Source organism: Crassostrea angulata, chromosome 7 (genome assembly GCF_025612915.1).
Source record: "Crassostrea angulata isolate pt1a10 chromosome 7, ASM2561291v2, whole genome shotgun sequence".
In the NCBI taxonomy this organism is placed as follows: domain Eukaryota; kingdom Metazoa; phylum Mollusca; class Bivalvia; order Ostreida; family Ostreidae; genus Magallana; species Magallana angulata.
The window spans coordinates 4,155,202-4,181,811 of record NC_069117.1 but is presented as its reverse complement, the minus strand read 5'-3'; the positions used below and the strand labels follow the sequence as shown (position 1 = coordinate 4,181,811).

The following is a 26,610-nucleotide window of genomic DNA, read 5'->3' as shown; positions in this document are numbered from 1 at the left end:
CTTGGTGTTAATGATTTAAATTTCTATCTGGTAATTAGATAGGACATATATAGAACTAGTCGTGTTCCTGATTGAAGCACTACTGAAATTTGAATTGACTTCCGCTTTAATTTCTTTTAATTTAAATAACCTTTAATTGAATCATTGTAACGTTTTTAATCGAGTTTAGGAGCAATAAACATCGATAAATGGTGGTCAATCAATACATATATATAAAACTAACATTTAAAACAAATGGCGGCCAATATTGCGGCGGCCAGTGCTGGAAAAAAAAATTTCGTCCATAGTACTCCTCACTTCTCACAGATTTTCTTATATATACGTGTTACCATTAATCCTCGCTTCGCGAGGCGGATATGCGAGGCGGGCTTTGCTCGTCTTTTGCTGAGCTCGGTACCAATTAAATGAATGGAGGTTTTTTATGACAGAGTTGCCTATCCATTGTCATTGGCAAAATCAGCAATGCACAGACTTGCTGTTTTGTCAAACGGATTAAAATAAAATCGATTTAAATTTTATCTCCTCAAGTAGCTCTTGCAATTTGATAGAATCTGCAATGTTTATTGCACCAATAATGCACAATTTGTACAACAAAACAGAAACTTGATACGATGTCATTTTTAAGTGAATAAAAAAGGTTAAAACCATTAAAATTGTATTGTGTTACATCATATTATCAATAAAAACAGTCAATAAAAGACTGAGTTATGTAACACACATTAACATACCCTTCGTTCGAGGCAGTCAATCCGTATTACCATGGTGTTGAGATACTTATTGTAGATGACGTGTCCATCCATGACAAGAAAACTTTAGAGAAAAGGAGGAAAAAATAATTTTACCAGAAGGTAAATAGATAAACACATATAACATTTAATTTTTCCAATGGATTTTATTTTGTTGTTATACCCGCACTTTCTAAAGAAAGTTCGGGTATATTGTTGTTACCCTGTTCCGTCCGTCCGTCCGTCCGTCCGTCTGTCCGTCCGTCTGTCACGTTTTACTTTCTCAAACTGCTCTTACATCTTATAAACCAGCAAACTGAACTCTTGGAGTTTGATTTGGGGTATCATGTTGTTTTGTAAAAAAGTTTCAAAAATTCTCTGTTAGTCCTGGGGGTCAAATAATTGGTAAAAAATGACGTTTTTTCACAAAAAACCTTCTTCCTCGAACTCCTCCTACATTTTCAAAAGTAGACAAATCATCTTTTGGAATATGTTTTAGGGTATCCTATAGATGCGCAATAAGGTTTCGGAATTTTCAATTTTGTCCTGGGGGTCATTTAATGGCTAAAAAATGACGTTTTTTTACAAAAAAAACTGGTTTAAAAAACGTCATTTTTTTAAGCAGTAGCCAAATGATCTTCTAGAATATGATTGGGGGTGTCATATTGAGGCATGATCAGGTTCCAGAATTTTTTTTTTAATTAAGGGGATCAGTGGGCAACAAAAAATGACGTTTTTTGGCAAAAAAAATATGGTTCCCAGAACTCCTCTTACAACTTTTGGAGTAGCTACATCATCTCTTGGGATATAATTGGGGCTGTCCTATAGATGTGCAATAAGGTTTTAAAAAATTAAATTTCATCCTGGGAGTCAAATAGTAGCAGAAAATTGACGTTTATCACTAAAAAATCAAACATTGATCCAAGAGCTCCTCTTATGATTTAATGGATAGACAATCATATCTTGGGATATGATAGGGACTGTTCTATAGATGTGCAGTAAGGTTTTCAAAATTTAAATTTCATCCGGGGAGTCAAAATGTAGCAGAAAATTGACGTTTATCACTTTAAAAAAAACATAGATCCTAGAACTCCTTTTATGATTTAATGGATAGACACATCATATCTTGGGATATGAAAGGAACTGTTCCATAGATGTGCATTAATACGGTTTTGAAAAATTAAATTTAACCCTGAGGCCCATTACCTACCGGTACATACCTTTTGATGCCCTTTAAGGATCAAGAATATATATGGTTAAGGGGTGGGGATCTCAACCGTTTTCGAGATATTCGTGCACTTCCTGTTCAAGGGGGGTCATGACAACCCCCGGGGCCCATGACCTACATACCGTTTGATGCCCCTTGACACAAGGTACAAGAATATATATGGTTTAAGGGTGGGGATCTCAACTGTTTTGAAGATATTAAGGGACTTGCTGTTTGAGGGCGTCAGGACCACCCACAGGGCCTATGACCTACATAACATTTGATGCCCCTTGACATCAGAAACATGAATATATATGGTTTAGGGGTCATGATTATAACAGTTTCTGAGATATATGGTAATTTCAAATTCCTGGGGGGTGGGGATGACCCCAGGGGTCAGATCTAATAAACCCTATATATTGCCAGTAACAGCCAATATATGATTATGAAAACCCTATATTATTATCTTTGTCCGTTTTCAAGTTACCATTTACAATAGAGTCTATGATTCTTTCTACAAGGTTCAATGTTAGACCCCACACCCTTTTGACACCCCCCCTCCCCCCCCCCCTACCCCGAAAAGTGGTTGTCTAACCCAAAATGAGAAAAATCAAACCAGGGTGCACAACTAGATTTGCAGGCCTATCATATCCTAGAGTTTTGTACAATTATGTTCAGCCATCTCTGAGAAACAAGTTCAGAGCGGGAAAGAAGAAAAAGAAAATGAAGAATATATACATGTATTAAGAACCGTACAAAAACAATAAGTCTCCAAACTTCATTCAGGAGACTTAATAATTAATAAAGATTAAATAGAGATAGGATCATCAAACATCAATAATTTAAAGATAATTGACAATTTCTGATTCTAAGGGGGTCAGGATGACCCCTTAGGTTCATGACTTACATGCCATAATGATCTGATGCGCCTGCATGACCTAAGGAGGAATAATATCTTTGGATTAAGGTGGGGATCTCAATGGTTTTTATGATATTTGATAATTTCAGGAAGAGCACTTGGGATCATGACATACATACCATCTTAAATGCCTTGAACAAAGAAACAATAATATTATATGTACATGATATATGATTCAATTTAAGAACCCAGATATAGATCAATCATCTGTTTTGTAATACTTCCTATGTATATATACATGTACATGTATTAGTTTGTGTTTTGTTCTATACTATTCATGTTCATGGCTGTAGTATGGCTTAGTCTTATTTTAAATTACATTAAAAAATTGTCAAATATATGACTTGGAACCCCCACTCCCAAACAAACTCAAATATAAACTGTTCTCTCCCCCCCCCCCCCTTCCTTGTCGAATAATCTATTAAAATCAAAATATAATTTGGGTGTCTAAAAACTTTTATAAACTGGTAAAAAATGTTATTCTTAAAAAAAATTACATTACACCTTGCATAATTGACAAATGATCTATTGAGATACGATCAGAGGTCATATTTCTACCTTGGGATCAATAAGTAGTATTCATTGACAAGTTAAAATTAATTAATAACAATAAATGATTCAAATTATAAATGTTTATACTCCACATTCATCCCCCCCCCCCAATCTAACCTGCTTAATATAAAGATTCAGTCTTCTTAATACATTCTTACATGTGTACAGTAGCAAATTTTAAATCATTTCTTGATTGCTTTTTCTCTCGTGATTCACATTAACATTTTGGAAATTGCTTAATTCAATTTTTAAGATTTATAAACAAAATGTTATATGCATCACTGCCATGTGTATTCACCTATTTGGGGCAATTGTAAAGTCTCCTAAACAAAGCAGTGACATCATTAGGCTAGGAATTACCCACATGGATCAAACATGCACTACTGTATAACATATGAATAAGATAAAATACATTATTATTTCTAGTTCTGAAATGTCAGGGTGTCTCCAAGGGGGCATAATCTTACAATACAATTTTACGCGCAATGACACAAAGAGCAAAAATAAATTAAACGGTTTAGGGATGAGGATCTCAGATCTCAGAAGTTAACAAAATATACAGTACGTGTATCATATCATTTCCTATTTCATAAAGGCGGAGGGGGGGGGGGTGGGGGGGGGGGGGGGGGTTAAAGACAACACCTGGGGGTCATTAATGTACTTTACACCAGTTGATGCATCATAATGACTTTAGAAGATATTTTGTATTTTCCTGTTTCGTGGGGTCAGAACAGTCCCATAAGGTCATGACCTACATTGTATTTGATGCATTATAATACATTAAAGAAAGAAATACTCCTTCCTTCCTATTATTACTCATATAAAAAATATAAGTGTCTACACTTACTTACATATGAAATACACAAATTTAATAAGAAATTGTTTATACAGGGTCAATATGGGGTCAACTCAACAGTGCATGCAGTCTGACAAATGAAAAAAATAACTTTTGCAACTAAAAACTAGAAACTAAAAACTAAACTAGAAACTTTACAAATGCGATAGGATAGGTAACGATGATAAGCTTATTTAAATATTAAAAGATGATGATACAGTATGCTGTCAAAGGGAGATTACATTTAGAAAGTGAAAGTAGAACTTATATACATGTGTATGTATGCTGGCAGGAATCCCATGCTGGCATCTTATTATATTGTGCTGCTGCTACTACATGTATTTATGCTTACCTAAATTGGTCAACATCATAATGATAATCCAATTAAAACACAATAATGAATTCCTTTAGCTGATCTTAACTACCGTAATCCTTTTCTGCATACGGAAAACACAGACATGTATGTATGGGTGTTGCTAAAACGCGGAACGGAAAACGGAACGGAATGGAAAATATCATCACGTTTATCCCTTAAAAAGGGTATAGACTGGCCAGAAACGATTTACTTTGTATCTTTTATTTATATCTAATGAATGATTATCAACATGTTGCTATCTTATTAATATTCATATGAATGTCTATCAATTATAGCATTGTATTCATTCGGCTTTAGTTGAGTACGAAACGGAAAAGTCAAATGTATACGAATTGTGAAACATTAACATGATTAAACGAGCAAATTAGCTATAACTTTTTACTTATTTCTCTTATATGGTATTGCTGGCATATTAGCGTAACGTACGCAGTTAGTGAAAGCGTTTTATGCGTGTTTTGAGTATTTTTATATTATTTTCAAATATGATGTACATGTATATACTTACATCAAAATTGAATTTTGGTGTTCTAGACGATCTTTTATCATACAGACGATACTGTATCATTGAGATGGAAGAAAAAAACTGTAGGACTGACGACATTAAAAAATTAAAATACAGTAAACATTAAAATACCCGGTAATTTGTGAAACTAGTAATTTGTGAAACTAGTATTTTTAGCAATGCAATTTTGTTCACGTTTGCATTACAAAGCATGCAGTTGTTTATTCCAGCAGCTATATACATATGATCCGAATAGAGAGCTCTAGACGTTGCCTGGTTTGATTTTCCGATTATATATTGGGACTATAGTCTGTCGATCCCAAAATATTCATGCAGCACATTTGGACGATTTATAATGGAAAATGTTGACATCTTTTCTCCATTTGGAAGTCACTCAGAGAACCTTGCACAATTTTTCAACACCATCATCCGGGTCTGTTAAAATGCAAAACCCCGTAGACTTCTTTATTTTTAGCCGTGTATTTATACCAGCTGATAAGCTAGAGAGGACGTTTTAAAGAAAGAATAATGAGAATGTTTAATGCTTCTAAAAGAGAATCGCTTGAACCCTGAGGTATATATAAATACATGTATACAGCAAAAAGTGAATCGAGGATATTTTGGGACAGAATAAAGTGGTCAATGCATGTACTGTTAATTTTGAGGAAATAAATATTCTTGAATAAATAATCTAATATTGCTAATCTTTCAAAAAAAATTAAAAAGGTACATAAAGTATATCGTTTTAGCATACTTAACAAATCTATGAGGTAAATAACATTATACACTGTATAAGATTTTCCGTTTTCCTTCCGTTCCGTTTTCCGTTCCGCGTTTTAGCAACACCCATGTATGTATACACGTTAACCCATCTAATCGAAGAGCTGGGTAAAACTAGTACCCGCTAATGAGACATGCAGACCTGTGTTGTGTACGTAACTTCAGACAAAGATCATTCATTTGTAACATGCATGTATTTTTATGACCTATTCTTCAAATCCACTTGCACTATTTTATTAGATAAATAACAGCTTTAAGGTGGTGCAGGACACCTGCATATTGTGATGTACATGTATACTTCCTATTGAGATAAACAATTAATAAAGTATGTTGACTATTGATTAAATATTTACCCCCCAAATAATGTTACCTAACATTGAAGCGCAATGGGTTAGAGCGTTTACATGTTTGTAAGAGCATTGGGGTCCAAGGTGTATTTTTGGTAATTTACGAATTTTCATGGGGAGGGGGGTCTGGACCCCTCACTCCCACCCCTTCTCTAAATCTGTGCACACGATGATGTTCATGTAGGCACACAGAAGCAAATCTAAAACCGGCAACCGCCACGGGGAGGGGGCATAATTTAATTTTTAATTTTGTTTGTAATAATTATATAGACCATTATACTTCCTATGACATAAAATGTTAAGATTATTGATTAACTGAAAATTCACTGCAAACAGTTCTACCCCAAATTGCACATAAAGTGCTGCTCATGTCACGATGTGTATTATCATATGGGCAGGGATCTCATCCTTCAGTTATGAAAATTATAATTTTTAAATGTATTACCGGAGTTTGCATGTGGCCTTCATTTTTGAATTAAACTGGTATAAAACAGTGTTATTTAGGGGCAAACACATGGTGCGGGTATTACTGTCTAATGACAGCATCTAGTTTAGTTAGGTTTTGTTAAAGAATTAAAGCGGTAAATGACTTGCAAGTTAAAAGAGATAAACATTTTATACGATAACGGATACGTAACACACCTATACAAATAAAATTCAAGTTGATAGGTTTTTTTAAAAATAAGTTTTTATCATAATAAAATATAAAATCAGGCCATCATTTTTTTTTAAAAATGTAATGAATAAAAGTATATATTGATAATAACATTTTTAATACGGAAAGGATACATCCTAAAATCTATGAATAAAATTACGTTATCAAGGTGCAGAGTGCATTATTTTATTTTATTTAGAAGGCAGTATTACGTATTACGTATTACTTGCAGTTTCGGAGACGATTAATTCACTTTTTACACTAACTAGCAAAGATATCATAAATCTTGCCACAGCACATATTAATGCATCACGATTGTAAAAGTCTTAATTTTTCACAGGAAATGCCTTTATTGGATTTAAAACATGATGAGGATAGCAGAACGTGCTATGTATTGCTGGCTTTGAAAGGAATACTTACGGTATACATATTCCAAATGCGTTCTTTATACATATTTTCGACATATTTCATGCACCTTTCTCTTGGTCTTGTTTTATTCTGTGTTTTAGGTGTCAGCTATTGTGTTGATAGCCTCAAGTACACAGATTTCAATTGTCAAACCATGTGATTTAGAGAAGGCCATTGATTTACTTGGTCTGGACGTCACCGCTCCTTGTCCTAACAAAAATATTAAGGAGAAGTCTACAAGTCTACGTGATTGGGGAATAGGAGTGTTAGTTGTGAATTTTATTCTTTTTATAATAATATCATTTTTTAGGTTGATGCCTGAAAAATTGAAACTGGCATTGTTCTCTATAGTAAGTACTACAACAACAATTTTCACTTTTTCATTTGTTTGTATAAATACAATATATTTGGTCACTAAATGTTTATATGTTTACAGCTTGCTTGTGTTGGAATCCTTTTTTCATACATAATGGTAAAATCCTATAATGATGTTATGAAAGCCGAAGCAGAAAAATCAGATATAGTATGTACCATTTCTTTTGCTTGAAAAAAGATATAAAGTCAGTTATAATTGAAAAAGAGAATGTTAAGTGAATGTTATTTAGACCAAGTGTGACGAAAATGTGTTTGTTTATGATCAACAAACAAGACAAATATTTAATTTGTTTTAATGTTTCTGTCTAGGACTTTGGTCAATTAAAGTCAACAATGATCGAATCACTGGAGAAAAATTACACTTCAGACAACATCAGTAGTAGTAATCCAATCTCAAATAGCTGGAACAAGTTCTTCATCAAGGTAAGATAGCAAAATGTTCTATAACACAAATCTTCAAAGTTCTTATAAAATGTATACCATATCAAAACACAAATAGAAATGGATTTGTATCCAAAATCCAGATTTATTTTGATGACTAATAATGATAGATTCTACAATATCTGTTTTTAACTTTCAGTACGACTGTTGTGGTATAAACCAAGTTGAAGGAACGACCAACGACTTTGAAAGCACTCCGTGGTGTACTACATCCGGTTCCTGTCAGGCAACATCTTCCCAGATCCCAAAGACCTGCTGCAATGGTGTCTCAGAGGACGATTATGAAAGTGCACCGACCGCCTGTCATTCCTCTGTCACTCCTGGGACCTATAAATCGGTAAATATAAGTATTTTTATCCCGCCATTTGTTTGTTATTGATGTAAAATAATTAGTTCAAAAAATTCACACATTAATCTTTATTATGATATGCTGCAATAAAACAAACCATAAGAATTGTAAAAGACAAAGCTTTTTGAAAACCTGTTAACCTATAACATATATTGATACATTTTTCTTTCTAATATTTTGTGCGAATAAAATAATTAACAGAACTGTATGATCGCTATCAAGCCGTTAAGTGTTACAAACATCGATGAATGCATAATTATCCTGCTACAAGTTTCTCTACTCACCATTGGGACTTTGGAGGTAAGTTTTTTTAAGTGTAAGGTAGAGTTCTGGCATCTAGTGACAAACAGTAAGATAAAATTTATAAATATAATTTTGACTCAACTTTAATTTTGGGAAACCCTGTCGTTTTATAGATAGCTGAAGTAATCCTTGTGCTGGTTTATGCAATAGAGTGTGCTTGCTTCAAATTCAGTACTAAAAACAAAACATGCCCTGGAGACCAAGAGAACAGAAATAAAAATGATGGGAATGGTACTACAAACAAGAACACGAGTACTGAGCGGAATGAGAGTTTAACTTAAAGGACCGAGAGTGAAAATCAAAACGATGTAAATAGATAAACATTTCAATCTTACATTCATTATGATGTTTGACGTTTGTAATGTACGCTTTTAAAGTTTCAGATATATATTTAGATATCTTTTTCATCACAAGATGGCTTATTATCCGATGGCTATCGATTATATTTATTGGGGGGGGGGGGGTTACGACTATCATGTTTATCGTAAAGGTACGTAGAGTAAACAGAAAATAAGAATTAACTTTGCTTCATGTAAATAAATAGTTTAGAATTTGACTTGACATTTATCCATTTGTATATCATATTGTTGAAACATTTCAATACATTCTAGAACTTCCTTATGGTAGAATATTTTTACTTAGATTTGCGAAAATTATCAAATGGAAAAAATAATCATCTTTTTTATTCACTGATTTTATTCTTAAGTTTTAAACTAAGAGAAAAAAAACGGTAGCGTCACAGATCACGCAAATTTTATCGTCAATCTGAACACTGTTTAATATAGTATTTTATATAGTACATTGTGCACTAAAATTGATGTACGCGTGAGATTGACACATATGTATTCTCTATTTACATATTTTTGCTAAGATATTATCTTGTATTTTGTTTTATTACTTTGTTTGTTTAATTGTCAATCTATTGACCATATTGTTTTATTTTTTTTTCTTGTAAGGTGAAATTTAATTGAATAAATAAGAGAAAAATGCAGACTGAATATTTTCGTCAAAAAGTATCCAATGACTAGACATTTGCATTTAACTCGGTATATTTCTTTGAAACCAGTATTACCTCATGTGGTGCAATTGATTGTCGACAGAATGCAACAACAGAAACTTGATTCCATAACCTCATAAAGGTTTAAAATATTCATGAGCACATGAATCCGATGATCATAATAAAAGAATAAATGTCTGTTAAATCAGTTCTGTAATTAAAAAAAGCCATTAAAAAAGCTCCAAAAAATTTTGTAAGCAAATATTTTTGAATCAAACTTTTGTGAAGTTGTTGCTTAATTATTTTACCCATATACCCCCAGAGAGCAGTGAATCAATATGTTGGTTTGAATTTCATTTCCAAAATAATGATCACTAGTTGCTAATCTGAATGTTGGACTATTTCTTTTTGCATTATTGAAATATTCCCTAGAAGTGCTAGCACAAAAACCTGTATTTACGACATTTGATTACTTTATCATTAAACTGCGCGTTGTCCAAATTATACAACTCTTCGATGAAACCTTTTCTAAAGACAGTTCCATCTATCTAATTTTATAAGGTTAAATTATATTGACAACTAAATTAGTAAGACTCAGTCATAAGGCAGTCCAGAGTACCCGTGGATTTACTTTGCTTTATTTATCTAGTATTTGTTGTCGCTTTTTGGAATTCCCATGGGTATCAATTGTGCCCCATTGTTAGCAGACCTATTTATTTTCGTATGAAGCAAAATTTATTTAAAAACTTGTAGGTGAAAAAATTAAATCACTTGCTGTGGCCTTCAACTCAACATTAAGGTATATCGACGACGTCTTATTGATTAACAATTTTACGTTGACTCGATATATCCCAGTGAACTTGAAATAAAAGATACAGCAGAGTCTGCGTCATTTGTTGAAAAACGCGATGACTTCAATTTTTCTAGAGTCAACTTTCCTCACTTACGTAGCAATATACCTTCATCACCTACATATGATGTTTTTGTCTCTCAGTTAATTCGATACATAAGGGCATATTCTTCGTATGCACAGTTTCTAAGGCGAGGCAAGCTACCGACAAACAGGTTGATAAAACAGGGCTAGCAACAGTCTCGTCTGAAGTCATCTTTTCGTAAGTTTTATGGTTGATACAACGAGCTTGTCAGCAAATACAATCTTCCACTGCACTGGGTCGCACGCTGACTTACGTTTTTAATACTAATTGTTAGACCATAACTAATCATCTAATTGTCTACGGACTTTTCACCAGATCATGCTTACTCCTCCTAGGCACCTGATCCTACCTTTATCTTTTTTAGGTCCGTGTTGCTCCGCTTTGAATTTGTATTTCGTTTTATCGATTTTTGAGATGGTTAACAGTTTGTTATTGTCATTTTTATCCACACCAAAAATCGAAGTAATAAGTAGAGCGAACAATGTTTTAACATAACTACCATGTGGTTCATTGAGGCATTAAAAAAACCCTTCTTTAAAAACTATAAAGCAACCGTCCATAAGAGGCTTGATGTTGAAAGAAATTCTTTCAAGCAGTTAACGATATCGGATTTATTAACTTTTGAATATGTTAATCAGTTGTCAATAAAATCAGTTTTGCTATTTTTCCCCTCTACAGGATTTCATTCAATTAGCTAAGTTTATTATATTTGTTAAACAGTATTAGATTCAATCCGACTCTTATTTATTTTTTGTTATATAGTGTTATATATAGTGTTTAGGCTCATTGTCTATATTACATCATTGATTTCTCTGAGGAAAAACACATTCTCAAATAGCTTATATGAAAAAAATACACTAAAATACCTTTTACTTAATATCGTTCAAATATACTTCCATGGGTTCTTACCACCCTCAAGTATAACCAAGGTTAACTGAAGAAATTACATTTTACTCTTAAAATAAAAAGCAAACAGATACTCCAAAGCATACTATAGTACTGTCGATTTGGTGTCTCTGAAAGTTTTTTTTGCCCCCATACTGATGATTACACAATTAGTCTTATCAATGTTATGGACATTTAAATTGTGAAATAGTTTTTTTAGCAAAGATTTAAAGCATGCTATTTATGGGATAGTATTGAAATATAAATAAATATACGTATATGGATCGAGACATTTTTTTATTCTCAAACTTAAAAATCAATCATGGAAAGAAGCATGAAGAAACACATAGTTTAGCTGAGTAAGGACTAACGACTGCACACCAAAAAAAATTAAGTTAAACTAGAACTTAAGATGGTATGAGAGACCTCCATAGTGTGTCGTACTTCTTTTCGAAAGAAACTAACACAATAGGTATAACTTAACATTTTTATCTTTTTCTAAGTTGTTACCTAACAGCGTAGTACAATAAGTAAGAACGTTCATTACGAATCAGTAAGTCATAAGTTCAACTTTCGCTTTGGATTTTATAACTTGTGTCTTTCTTAAAAAAATAAAATCATGATTTTTGGCCAAATATTGTGAAATTTAAAATTTTAAAATCGTGAAAGCATAATAACTGATATCTTCATTAATATCGACTGATGTTAATGCATAAAACAAGATTAAGTTGTTTTACATTTTTTAAAAATAAAAACACATTGACTTATCAATGAATATTGAGATTAATTCGGATTATGATTAAGTACCAGTCACGATCAAAACTTAATTAATTATCGAGGAAATAATTAAAATTGATGATAAATTCATGCAAAAACGTTCACATTTAATCACATTCAAACTTACGATATGTATAGAATTGAATGCTTTTAATAGACAATGATCGTAATGAATGATTATAATGCAAACTTTATAGGCATATCAGTGGTGTAGTAAGAAGATGAAACTAACACAAACTACATGTATAAAGATTTGAAATATCAAAAACGTGATGAATTGTGAAATATATGAAAAGGATATTCTTGAAACGGTAATTGATTTATAAGATAGGATTTTTGCTGTTATTTCGGTGATATTTTGTACAGAGGTTAATAATATTTACCTTTGGGATCTTTAATTTATTTATTGTTTGTTAAATATGTTTTATTGTTTATTGAATTTAATGTGATGCCAAATGTATTTACTAGATCTGTAAACTCGCTCTAGAGAATAGCGGAAGCGTTATGAGAAAAAATTATTGCCTGTGAAAGGTTTTGTTGTCTACTCAAATGATATTAAACAAGGAATTCTATTGGTTGCGAGTGACATAGTTAACTGTTTAAAATGTTTGTACAAGATATAAAATACCTAGTAATTAATCACCAACAGACAACCTCACCGCAGAACGCTCATCGTTCGTTGTGTAATGATTGCCACAAGCAGTTGGTCTGTTGTTTCATTGAATACTGTTCCTACCAATCATCGCTTTGTTTACCTGTCTCACAGGTATATAAAGGAGAGCGATGGGTTTCTCAATATTCTCTTGATATTTCATCTTATCAGTTTCTACGTACCAACAGTTGACGGAAATGAGATCTACAGCGAAAAGCCTGACAATGACCAGCGTCTGGAAGAAGATTGCTGAGAAAGTGAAATACATTCACGATCTTCAAAACAACAATACGAGAGAGAAAAAGAGCTGAAGAGAATCTAGATCCAGAAGTTATTTCTCTACAGAAAGGTCCTTCTGAAGCAATCCGTGTGATCTAGATGACAGTTCTACACCAGTGCAAAGCAGTTGACTTTGTTGAAGAAAGCTAAACTACTGAAAAAAAGTCAACGAATATGTAGAAAAGTCTTTAACAGTGTGGAAAATCTGCCAAATCTAATTAAAACGGTGTTAACCCAATGCATACAGCAGAAAAAGGGCGCAGGGCTGTCTTATTGTGTGCAGAACAGTCTTAAATCGTATAGAACAATCGTATAGAACAGTCTTGAATAGCCATAAAGATACAACTGCACCGGGTATTCTACAATATGCTGAACAGGAAACTTAAGTACAGCAAAATTATACAAAAGTGCGGAGTGAGTTCTACTGTTCAGATGGGTTTACAACAATGCAGATTACTCTATGAAAGAATGGGGCCAATTACATCCATCCACAAAAGATCTACAGCAAAATGCATTGTTCTCATTGTACAATTATGATACTCACAGAATATGAAATGAATAAAATGAAAGTATCTCAATTATTTATGAATTATTTATTTTTTGTGAAAGGGGGAGGGGGTTGCGGGCCCAAATAATCGTGCGGGGTTTTTTTCTTTCTTTAGTTCATGTCACCTGTCAGTTGATTCATTCCAGGAAGTTGAGTGAAATACATCATGTATACTATTGACAAAGCCTATGTAAAAGCAATTAATAGCAATACTCCCCCATGTGGTTTTTAACCAATTATTATCACGTTTTCCTGTAGTTAACGAGTAAATAGACGTTAATGTCTTAGTCTAACAGTTATTGGTGAATCTCCGTCAAGGAAGACCCGAAAGTTGTTTTATTACTAAACGCGGAAAATTAAATAGGTCAAATCAAATTGACTCCACATATTTATATTATTTCCAAGCTTCTGTTTTATCTCATTTCATTGTTTTAAAACTCATAAAATGGTAACCAAACAAATTGTAGTACAGATACATGTATGTCAGTTTGATGCTTTTTTTTTATTTTCAACAGGACTTTGAAAGCGACTTATTTTAAGATTTAGAGGCATTGAATATGATTCATTAAAAATTTTCATGAAAATTATTACGATTCTTTAATGAGAAAACATTTTGTGTAGTATATTCTTTAAAAAATGAAGATGAATTACGAGAAAAGGCTTTCGAAATGAAAGTCCACTTGATAAAGAATAAACACAACTCAGGGCATTAGTCAGGATTCCATGGTGAACCTCTTTCGTGAAATGCAATCGGTTGCCATTTCGACGGAAATTTTATTTTACACTACCAAAAATAAATGTTTGCATATTTAAGAATTTTATAATACTAAAGATATATAGAGGTATATGTACGCAGATTTTCGGTGGGTTTTTTTAATATATCTTTTTGTTTTACTTTAACCCTAACCATAACTTATTTTACACGTTTTATTTTTTAATTTGATATTAGTCTTAAACTACTTTTATTGTTCTATTAATGGTAATGATAAAAAAAATACATGTAAATTGACAAGGAAAGTTTCCACTACTTCCTATGTGAAAAATATGTAAGAAAACACTGTCCAATACTTAGAAAAATATTATCTTCTTACAGATTTTAAAACATGTTTAAGTATTATTCACGATTTTTAGAATGTTTTTTTTAAGTTTAACTGTTCCCGCTTATCATTGATAATGATCATAATATCTTTTAAACTCTCATTTCCTAAGCACTTAATGATCAACTCCAGATAACATGGCAAGTCACTAAACAACATTTGAATGCAGATTCAGAGAGATTAAGACGACTTTAACAAAAATCATATTTGTATATTTAAAAAATATTAGTTAATATGTGAAGCCAATTTTTGCCTTTGTGAAGTAATTTGTTGCAACCAATTTTAATTCATAGATATGATCCATGGTCATGCTGGCATTCGAAATTGCGTGAAAGATATTTTTAAAATTCCTTCCAGTTTCATCCTGAGTGACAGCAACATTCATTAGAATTCTGTAACTGATGCATGCCTGTTTGACATATTTAAGGACATTTGACTAAAATTAACAATCAATGGATATTTAAAACCAGCCAAATATATATTTTGTATTTGTTCTTCCCCCATATTTTGTTCTTTATGTCAATTATAAAACAAAAGTATACGTTGTTTTTAGTTATGAAATGTCAAAAAAGTGATTAGTTCGATAATTATGTTAATGTCAACAAAAAATAAATCATCTTCCCACCGCATCTGCGTTCCCGGATTATGTCGATAGTTTTATGCTACACACGATATACCTGCCATAAAATATCAAACATGGCATGGATCTTACTAGAACTGTAATAACACAAATACTATTCCTGTCATGAGTATTTAGTGTGTTACTTATTGTCATTTGAGCTTACCTGATCAGAAGAAAAGGAAGGTTGTCTAAACAAATGTTAGGAATGTTGCGAGTGTCATGACCCACTGAGTCTCCAACTGTCTCCTGAGTTGTCATGAAATAAAATGCAATAGAAATGAGTGCCTTCAAAAACCAATAGTCTTAATATTGCCTTTATTATATTCAGATTTAAGTTCAAGAAACATACACCTACAATGTTAACGGCTTGGCTTTTATTTTAGAAAATCTAGCGTCATAGTCCGTTTATATACTCATCACAATTTTATTTATTTCTAAATAAATAATCAATTTTTTGATGTTTCCATACTATTTCAAAATAGTTGTCCCTGTTACAACAGCGATGCATGAAAGTACAACATGAAATTCGGGATGTATCTAAAGGGGCATTTTAATTTCAATGCACACGTTAGGGGTACAATATGTAAATGCTGATTCTTTTATATAATATAAAAATAATCTAGCATGTCTTAAATTAGTTTGATCTTTCATCTGTATTTTGTAACAGCTTAGAAATTGTGAAAATGAAAAATCGTAAAAATATATTTATTACAGATGATCTGATCTTACGTTATGTCAACTAGGGTTTGAAAAGGTGCCAATTTGACAAGAATTTGTTTACGAGTTTGTTTCATCTAGACATCTTTACAAAGTTGACTTGCGTCAAGATAACTGGTGTATAACAAAGTTTGTATTGCAAGAATGAACTTAAAGGTGCAAAAAATTGTACATCTTTGAAATTAAGACCTAAAGTAGAGACATGATGATGAGCTGACAAGGTTATATCATGTTAAATTAAGTGGTACAGGAAAATGAAACGAAACGTGCTGGAGTAAGCAGAGGTGTATTCTGCATTCAATAAAACCCAGCCGCTGTACACAATTGGCTGAGAAATGGACAACATGAATGAAGTATGTAAATCTCAATATCACTATGGTCTGTATAGAAATACATGACAACGCTTCTTTGACATACCATTCCTGTTTAGAAATTAAAAATTAATGCAGACAATCCCTATGAACTTGAATGGCGTCTGAGCATACTAAACCTTTCACCTCTATAGCTGTAAATAATACCTCGAGTCCTGGTATATATCAATGAAGTAGTAATGAATTAATCCACCTAATTATTTGAATAATTTTACAATTTGAAAGACATACTTTAACACCATAATAAACAGGAAGGTCGCAAGCTGTTAATGTATTTAAGATATCTTGATTCTTCGGCGCATACAAGGTTCATTTTCATTTAATTAACTCTTGAATCGTTATAATTGAACCCTTATTTCTTCTTTCATTAAATTTATTAAGGTGAAATAAAAAAACATTCTTCAGAAATTTAACGAATCCCGTTTTTAATCCTTTTTGTTACATATCTTTAGTTCAAAACCAAGAAGTGCTACAAATCTTTGATCGCTGTTTTATCTCTGGTTGCGATAGCATTTTTGTGATCGGCTTCGGCCGATCACTGTTGTGTCCATATGAGGCATCCGGCAAAGGCTTCCACGTGCGAACACATTCCGCTTGCATAAGTAGTTCTTATAAAAACTTGAAGTTTGGTTTAGTATTTATATAACATTTTACTCAGTTTTATTTCAATTCATGCAAACATTAATAAAATACAGTTCGACCTGTTAATTCAAGAATGCACATTTTGTCTCACGCGTAAGAATTTCGATTGAAAGATTCATTCAGTAATGCAGTTGACCTCGATGAACTGACCTCAATCATAAGAAGATGCTCCATGAACTGACCTCGATCTATTGATGTTGCATAATAGTAGCTAGGAAGACGGCTTGATTTAAAAACAAGGTTACGTTATAATGCGACCTCAATAGCAAGTTATGATGGCATTCAATGTTTTTTAGTCGCATTAAATTATTTTAATACAACTCTTTCTTTGTATACGTGTTAATGCTCTTTGAAGAGCCCTAGCTATTCAGTATTCTTAAGAAGAAGAAGAAGAAGATACGTTAAAAATATAAAACTAGACAAGGAGTTTACGAACGGCTTTCCCCAACTTTATTTCAAAATAAAATTTGTTGACGGTTTATAATGATGAAATTATGGTGTACAGATTCAAAATATTCTATATTTTGTAAAAATACAGTACTTTTTAAATTATTTTATATCAAACTGATCATGTTGATTGCTTCTAGCTATCAATATATCATTATTGCCGATCATTCCTTTAAAAGGAATACTTGTTATTTCTTTGCTAAGATTTCCAAAGTAGTAAACATATAAAAAATGAAATGTAGCGAAAGAAAAGAAAAATACAAATAAGGAGCAGAGCAAATACGGACCCAAAAAAGAAGCAGGATCAGGTGCCATGGAGGAGAAAGCATCCTCTGCTGACCGGTGACACCCGCCTTATGCTCTGTCGTAATCGGGAAAATCCGTTGACAATTCGATATATAATAATGGCCTCACAATTAGTATGAAAAAGTATGTCAGCATTTGACCTAGCAAAGGATTGCATTTGATGACAAGGTCGTTGTATCGACCTTTAAACTTACGAAATGATGACTTCAATCAAGACTGTTGATGATTTTGATTTATCGACGTGTTTTTTTCGGTATCTTATCTCGTTTAAGAAATTGATCATACGTATAGCATGCCCTTCCATATCAAATAATTGAAAGATAAAACATTAAATGCGGGTGATGAAGATATATTGTTACAGATGTTGGGAATGTTGACGAAAAGGAATCACATTTATTATTATTAATGTCTTTTTTAAGTAAAATATCTAAATATGCATGAGGTTTAAGAAAACTTGGAAATCCAAATTTAAGTGCATTCCAAAATTTAAGACCATTCATAAATGCTATTAAAATACAGGCTTTTACTACTTAAAGAACTGAAAATGAAAATCGAACGAATTAATGGTTATTTCATACTTTAATAAGTAAAAGTGTATTCCGATTCAAATTGAAATCAAATGGTTTTTTAAAGATTATAATATTCCTACACTCACCATATTCAATTAGAAAAGTACTTATTTACTTCGGTTTTTTAAATGCATTTCTTTATTAAAAAAAAGTTCTAGTAGGGTAAAAATCTATTACCTTTGAACAGTAGTTCTAAGAAACGGGAGACGGAAATGTAACTAACGTAATATGCACTTTGCCTGACCTAAATGCACACTTTTTTCAAGGTCTTGGGGAGAAACATTCCTAAAAGTTCTTGACGTGAACAAAACATTTCATTTTTCTATTTCTTTAAAGGTACGTGAGATACATTTTATCTTTTAATCATCAAAGCTTATTGTCTCTGCATGTCTAGATAATTATTCACAAAAACCATAACTTGTCAAAATATGAGCTATTGATGATTAAAAAATTAGAGATAATTAATTTGTATTATTACAGTGTAACCGCAACAGACAGATGCTCATATTTTAATAGATTTTGTCTCAACCAATGAAAAGTAAGAAGCGATGCATACATTAACTCTGCATGTATATAAGGGAGAGTAGTTAACATTTCAGTATCGTTTACCTAATGCAAACGACAACAACCATTCAAACTAAGATGGAAAATTCAGCAGTGTCGGTTGACCAAGTCATGCTTCGTGTTGTAGAAAGTGGTGACACCAAAACACTTTTGAAACTGGTGAACTGCGGAAAAACTTCCAATACATCTGATATAAATGGGGACCCTCTTCTGTTCATTCCCATTGTGAATGGAAATATAGAAATGCTTGACACCTTACTTACATATGGTAGGAAAAGTACAGATCTGTTTGATTCTTATCAAGTATCTTTGAGAGAACAAACTTTCTATGAAAATCTTTATTGCAATCCTCTCATTTTATAATTATGTTTTAGGCGACTGCGATTTGGAGTTGTCTAATTTTGAAGAGAGGACAGCCTTGATGCTTGCTGTAGAAATGGACGACATCAGAATGGTCAGACATCTAATCAAAGCAGGTGAGAAAGCAAAACGGTTTTTATATACATTTGAATTTATGTGATAATGGAATGATTAAATACCGTTGATAGAAACTTACGTCTGAAACTTACTTCTTGTAGGAGCAAATGTCAATGCTACAGACAACTTAGGTAAAACTCCACTTCTGCTCGCTTTGGAGGACGGAAAATTTGAAATTGCCGAGTACCTGATCAAGCACGGAAGTGACGTGAACAGCGTGGATGATTTAGGTCAGTCTGCTCTGCTTCACATCACTAGAGGAGAGAGGCGGGACTGTGCCAGAATTATTCGGATACTGCTCCAATGTGGTAAGTATCTATTAGATAATCCACATCCAGTCTTGTCACTTATTTTTCCAATATACTGCTATATGTTATAAAATGAATTAATTTTGTATTTAATAATTTTAGATTATAAAATAAAAGAAAAGATAGATGAAATATCCCGAGAAGAGATTGTTACGTATCAGAAACAACAAGAAAGGAAAATCCCCACACTTGTGAGGAAAATTAGCTTGAAAATGAAACGTCTTCCAAGCTTTCGTCAGTCCATTAGGATAACCAAGTACTCATGAGCGTCTCCAGGAGTTTGTGTAGGCAAATATCTCCGTACCGTTTGGAGATAAACTGTGCAATGACCTTTCAAGGTCACCTGTACCTGTCCATACACGCCTACCTTGTTTTTTGTTTTCGATAACAAGGGTGAGCAGTGAAAACTAAAGTGCCTCAAAGATCTCCACCAGGCGGTCTTGCTTTGGCATAGGCCCCGTTATAGTTCGGGCCGGTGATAGTTCGAAAGGACTGCTACAAATGCGAAAGTCCGTGTACGTAAAAAGAGACATTACCAAAGAATGGACGATTGTGACAAATGATTTACATCAAACGACTGCATTTGATGAATATGAGAATTATAATGTAAAACAAACTCTGCACGTGTTGTGCAAATACCATTATAAATTGTTGTACTTTTAAGGTAGCATTGTCTTGTTTGAATTGGCTGTATTCTAAATAAAAAATATTCAAAGCATGATTATTTTGGGTTTTTTGTGTTCACAACGGTATTACGTTAATGCAAACAAACAAATAAGCTTACATTTTCTACATACTACTATAGAAGACGAATTGCACTTTGGAAAAGTTGATTAAAAAGCCAGTCAAGTATATTTGATAAACTACTGGGACTTTAAATCATAGTAAATGATTAAATATTTGTGTAGAAAACTAAATCGTGGTTTGAAATGTCTGGAAAAAACCCTTGGCATTTACCTGAGGGATTACTGAAAATCAATAAACGGACTTTCTTTGCAGAAAAGCAATTAATGCCATATAAGTCAGGTGACATCTAATGGCGAATTTGAACTTTACAATGTCTCAGAATAGCATTGCAAATCATGTCAGCAACAAATGTGTATTCGAAATCTATGGTAGAATACTTTTTTTATAAATCGAAGTTCAAAGTACAAAGTTCTACGTTAAGAACGAATGATTTCCTTTCAGTAAAAACCTATAACTAATTGATTTCTTAAAAGATATTAATGCAATTAATTAATATTTGATATATTGGTTGAAGAAATGGAGATGAAGTGATGGATAGGATGTTGAACTATATGCATTCTTACACGTACGCCCCCTCAAACTAATACTAACATGGAAATATGCAAATATAATTTGGCGTCAGAGCAACATTGAGAAACAAATGGAATTATTATTCGACCCAGTGGGTCTCTGTTCAGCGTTGAATTTATGAGGCAATGTAAACCTTCAGTACATTATCTACGCACCTTTGTCATACATAGTATCTTTTAATGCAAACCTCCCCTATGGAATATAAGCGTGTATATGTAATGTGCATTGTTCGCCCATTTAATATGTGTCTTGACAATTTGCGTATCGTTTTTGATTAGCAACGGTTGTGGATGTGAGTGTCAAAGTTTTCTCTTCGAATTATGGATCTTTCTTTTAAGGTACTGCAATAGAAAAGCTGATATTTAAGAATTTAAAAATAATCGTTTTTTCTTCTTTTTCCGGACAGACTAACATTTAAAGTATTGACGATTTGTCTACAAAATCATATAATGAGAATTAGAATAATTGTTATCGTTCATACATCTCACAATTTGTAACATATAAGACTTTTTGTTTCAATAAAGTACACAAACAAATCCATGCGAATCATAAAAGTGTCAACGCTCGCGATTGTAATTAATCTTGGATAATCTTGCTTATCTACTGAAATAGAGAAGACAGGAGGGTTTTCCTAAATATATCTGAAAGTTCCTTGTCTTGTGAACCTGCTGTAGAAGTGAGTCACATTCAATTATCATTTTGCTCTTAAAAGCGTGCTTCGTGATCGACCTTTCATGAAAATAAGAGCAGCTATTATTTACAATGAATGAACCTGTCGGTGAATCAAATGTCCACGGGCCAAAATCAGGTTTTCAAAAATTAAACTTGTTATTCATGCATACATCAATCTGCATATGCATTTACATTATACAACGTTTGATATTTAATGAAAACCTGTCGCTTAGAACAGGTGGGTTTATTTATATGATAAGTTTTTGTCCTATGGTCCTTAGTAATCAAAAAATGACACTAACTAATTCAAAAAATTAATATTTTTTTCTAATTATTATCTAAAGGTCGAAACTTATTAACAACAAATATCGATTCTGAAAATGAAATATAAAAATGTTGTGTTTGAAGTTGGTAGAGAAGTGTGGCTCTGAGTGGGGGTATATATGGTCACAATGTGGATGGCAAATCAAATTTCCTACATTTCACATTTCTACCGATATTACAAACTTTTTTGTAGTGTTCACTTATAGTCTAAAGGCCTAATTTTACTTCTAAAGGTGGTTACTGGATTTTGCATAATTGCAGGGAAAGACATCAATTATGATATGTTTAAGGGGCAGCATAGCACGGCGCTCGCACGAAGGTGAACACAATAGTGAAAATAAGATTGAGTCACTTTAGGAATTGTGGTGGCTTTTTCAATTTGTTATAAGTACAAATGTTTGTATGTGATTTATATGTGCCATACTTATTTTGATAATATGGCAAAAGTAAAACTCTGAGAGCAAACGTTGATTTCGTAGAGAAAATATAAGAACTACGTTATAGATACAGCATTTAGCACGTCATGTATTTTATGAGCTGTGTATACTAATAGTATGACAAGAAATCTTCTTGTTCTTTTTGCAACCGTAATTACTTGACGAGCAATAGTTCTCTTTTGTCAGTACTTCAACAAAAAGGTTGAACTCACATACAAAATTGTACAGTTTTGAACATCTTAAATTATGAAATAAAGAATTCAAAATGTCAACATTTGACGAAATTAAAGTTAAATACATTCTAGAGCGTTCTCTATAAAATGGAAAAACAGCATCCATCATGTCACATGTAACATTTAGGCATGTAACGTAATATACTCTTTGTCGAAAGTATTTACTAGAAAGGTCAGTCTTATAAGTTAAAAGCTTGTAATATGTTGGTCAGAATGTTTTAAAAAATAAAATGGGTTTTTTTTTCTCAGTCAAAACATCTAATTGATATCTATTGACAGTGTAACCGGTTTGATCACCATTAAATATTGAAAAAAAAAATCTATTAATTTGTATCTATGAACAACACATGTAAAATACATGAACGTTAAAAAACACTATCGATATTAAAGCTGAATTTTTCCTCAAGAATTGTGAATGTTTAATTGAAAAGCCAACAACATGTGTCTGTATTGTAAACATAAATGAATATATACCTCCTCGCAATATAGGTTATATATTAGCCTTCTTTTCTATATTTATTGTACTTTAAAAGTATCATCAAATGTTTTCAAATTGGGATGATCTGATATTAAAAAAATCTAGCAGAATTAGAAATACATGTACCTTTAAATACATAGCAACAAAAATGTTAGTTGACTATTCCCAGGAACTCTATCAAGATATTCGATATTCCCGCTTGTTAGAAATACAGTCTTCCGTAACGCTCAATGAACCCGATTTACAATAGAGTTTGTGACTTCTTATACCCGTTAAAATAATAGGTACATTACTTTCAGTCGATGTTTATGAATGACTATGCCAGTCTTACCTTTTATCAAAAGGTCTAGAAACATTATTGACTAATAGTACTTGAAATAATAGTTAGTTTTAGTTACTTTCTATCAATGTTTGTGAGTGATTTTGACAGTCATTATGTATAAAACATTTCAATCAAAAGGTCACTTTCTCATAACCCTCTTACAATGGCTGTTGAAAAAGAACGTTGCTAATATCAAGTGTACTTTTGTAGCTAATGAAAATGTAAGAAACACCCTCATAAAAAGTAAATATAATTTTGTCTAAAAATACCAATACATTTTAATGAAAATCTGCATATGACAGCCTTAAATTAGCGCCAAGATACACTGGTTTAAAATAAAGGTGTCTAAGATAAAGGTATGTGTTTATTAGTTACATCAAATTCATGTACTCTTCTCATGCATATATGTATGTTCCATTTCAATATTTTGTTTAAGGTGGGAATGTTTGGACAAGTACACCAAGTACGTTTAACGTCGTAAAGAAAGCGAATAATGAATTGTTATTTCATTTTCATGAACAATATAAAGAAGTCTATGACTAAAATATCTGCAAATTCCATGTAAACATTAGATTGGGTTTCTTTAATTAAGAGCAATTTATGTTGTACAATATCGATTAATATACACTAGAATTTTGCTTGTTGTAAACCCATATACATTTACTTAATACTTAAGTATGTCAATAATCTCTATACAGCTATAAAGAAGGTTGCAATGATGAAAAAAACAGTTTGTAAAATTTGTAATCATTAATTGGTAGAATAAATTGCATTCTTATCGTTCATATTACAATGATACAATGAAACTCATTCCGATCAAATCAATAATTTGGCAGCTATCAGCACTAGTTCAAACGAATTTTTTTTTAAATTGTGAAACCAAATTTTCCAAAAAGGTTTACATCAAACTGTAATGATGTAATCATTTTTATTGGAAGTTGAGACAATATTCGATGCTTATCTAATCAATAAAATTCAAAACCACGTTCGAAATGCATGTGTCGTTCTCTTTATTGCTCATTGTACTAAGTCACCAAACGTACATTCCGGTGACGGTTCAAACACACGTACAAATCTTCTCACTATTTACATGTTTATACATATGGTGTTACTGAAGTAAACTAGACCATTTTTTTGTCTCTCTGTTACAACAAAACTTCAGAAAATTTTTATCATCTCTCAAGTAAAAGTCATATTTAAATCTTTTTAAACATACGTTTTAACTTGCAAGTATTACATAGGTTATATCCGATTTTTACACAATGCAAGGGAAATGACTTGGTTACTGCAGACATGATTATCTTTGCATCGAAAATGCGATTGATTAACAACAAAAAGGCCACATTTTGCTTTTGTGTCTATCAGCAGTAGACTTATAAAATGTTGAAAAGTGAACAGCGTCTTATAAGGGAATACTTAATTTCAAAATTATAGACACATTACTAAATACAAAAAGAACATCAATGAAAGCGGATCGAATCAGACTGACGATCGTCTTTTTCTATCAATTTAATTTTCAGTGTTTAGCTCCGGCTAATAATATTCAATATCTCAACTTTGGAAAATCCTTATCTCTTTGTAATTATTTATAACAAAATGCGGTATATCGGATAAAACATATTTTTATCCTGATTATAAATTTAACTTATATCTACATCTATCAGTATCGTGACCTGAACCACCAAATCAAAATATTGTGATTGTAAGAATACATGTAAGTGCATGCGGTGGGAGCAAGGACCCACCTTTTTTTCTATTTGAAGTACAATCCAGTGACACGCGTGTCTCCAATACGATAGTTTTAAAAGATGCGTCCAATTTCACATAAAAATGCACTTCATGAACTACAGACTGTAAAAAAAATGCAATAAGTAGGAAATGTGTGCATTGACTAATAAATTTGGGTCTGATGGTATAAGTTAAAATTGAATTTCAGGTACAAATCTCAGCCTCTATATTGTGCTGTGTTCAACAAGATGCTCATTTTCCAAGTATATGAAAGTTTTTTTTAGCTGGGGAAGTGATTAAAATAGCGGAGTATATACTGGACTCGGCAAAGATGCAATTTTGAAAAGCATCAGATATGTCATTAAGACTTACGATACCCGGTGTATTCTTACAGATTTAAAACAAATTTTACGGTTGATTATTCTAAAATAAATATTTTCACATCGCCATAGATAATAAAGCATATTATTTGCCTTGTGAACAAAACTATGATTCCATATTGTACAGAAAGTGATATATAAGTTGAGTTTAAAGAACGTTAGTATTATTGGGCATCAAGTCCCGGTCTGAATAAATTACTTCACATGCCATAATAAATAATAATTCTTGTCTAAAAACTGTCTCAGAAGACACATCGAGACAATGTCCCATTAAGTTCTATTGTGACCTGATACAAGCATTATTTTGTTACTATTTCTTATCAATATGCAATGCTGAAAGGATGTTGACCTGCATTAACAGATACAAAACAAGTCTGTATAACAATTAAGATATCATTTGCATTTTAATCAGCATCAGTAAATCCATTTAACATTTCAAATATGTTTCTAAAATGTTTTAAGTATCTCTCTCTCTCTCTCTCTCTCTCTCTCTCTCTCTCTCTCCCTCTCTTTTAATCTCCCTTACCAATTTAACAATGTTGTAATTTCTTACAAACACAATATTAGGAAACATGGCTTTAGACTGTCAAAGCTTTAGCAACTGATCATAGGGGTTGTCAGATTTTTTCTTTGAAAGGTTACAGGTGGGGTACTTTTTAATTATTGGATTCATTTATTTTCCATCTGTTGAAATTTTTTGGGTGCATAACGTTTTAAATTGTGTAACAATTAAAAGAAATCAAAAACAAATAA

The 26,610-nt window shown here is 32.2% G+C and overlaps 2 protein-coding genes across 2 annotated transcripts; both read left to right on the top strand.

Moving 5' to 3' along the window:
- The first annotated feature begins 728 nt into the window (after window positions 1-728).
- Window positions 729-11,393, top strand: LOC128155653 (uncharacterized). Its single transcript, XM_052817467.1, has 8 exons — window positions 729-848; window positions 7,239-7,319; window positions 7,408-7,656; window positions 7,743-7,829; window positions 7,991-8,104; window positions 8,262-8,459; window positions 8,673-8,771; window positions 8,888-11,393. Exons 2-8 carry the CDS (start codon window positions 7,242-7,244, stop codon window positions 9,053-9,055), a joined length of 993 nt encoding a protein of 330 aa, XP_052673427.1. The 5' UTR covers window positions 729-848; window positions 7,239-7,241; the 3' UTR covers window positions 9,056-11,393.
- Window positions 11,394-19,229: 7,836 nt separating this feature from the next.
- Window positions 19,230-20,678, top strand: LOC128156612 (ankyrin repeat and SOCS box protein 3-like). Its single transcript, XM_052818806.1, has 4 exons — window positions 19,230-19,449; window positions 19,556-19,657; window positions 19,760-19,966; window positions 20,069-20,678. The coding sequence occupies exons 1-4, from the start codon at window positions 19,230-19,232 to the stop codon at window positions 20,230-20,232; spliced, it is 693 nt and encodes a 230-aa protein (XP_052674766.1). The 3' UTR covers window positions 20,233-20,678.
- The last annotated feature ends 5,932 nt before the right edge of the window (window positions 20,679-26,610 follow it).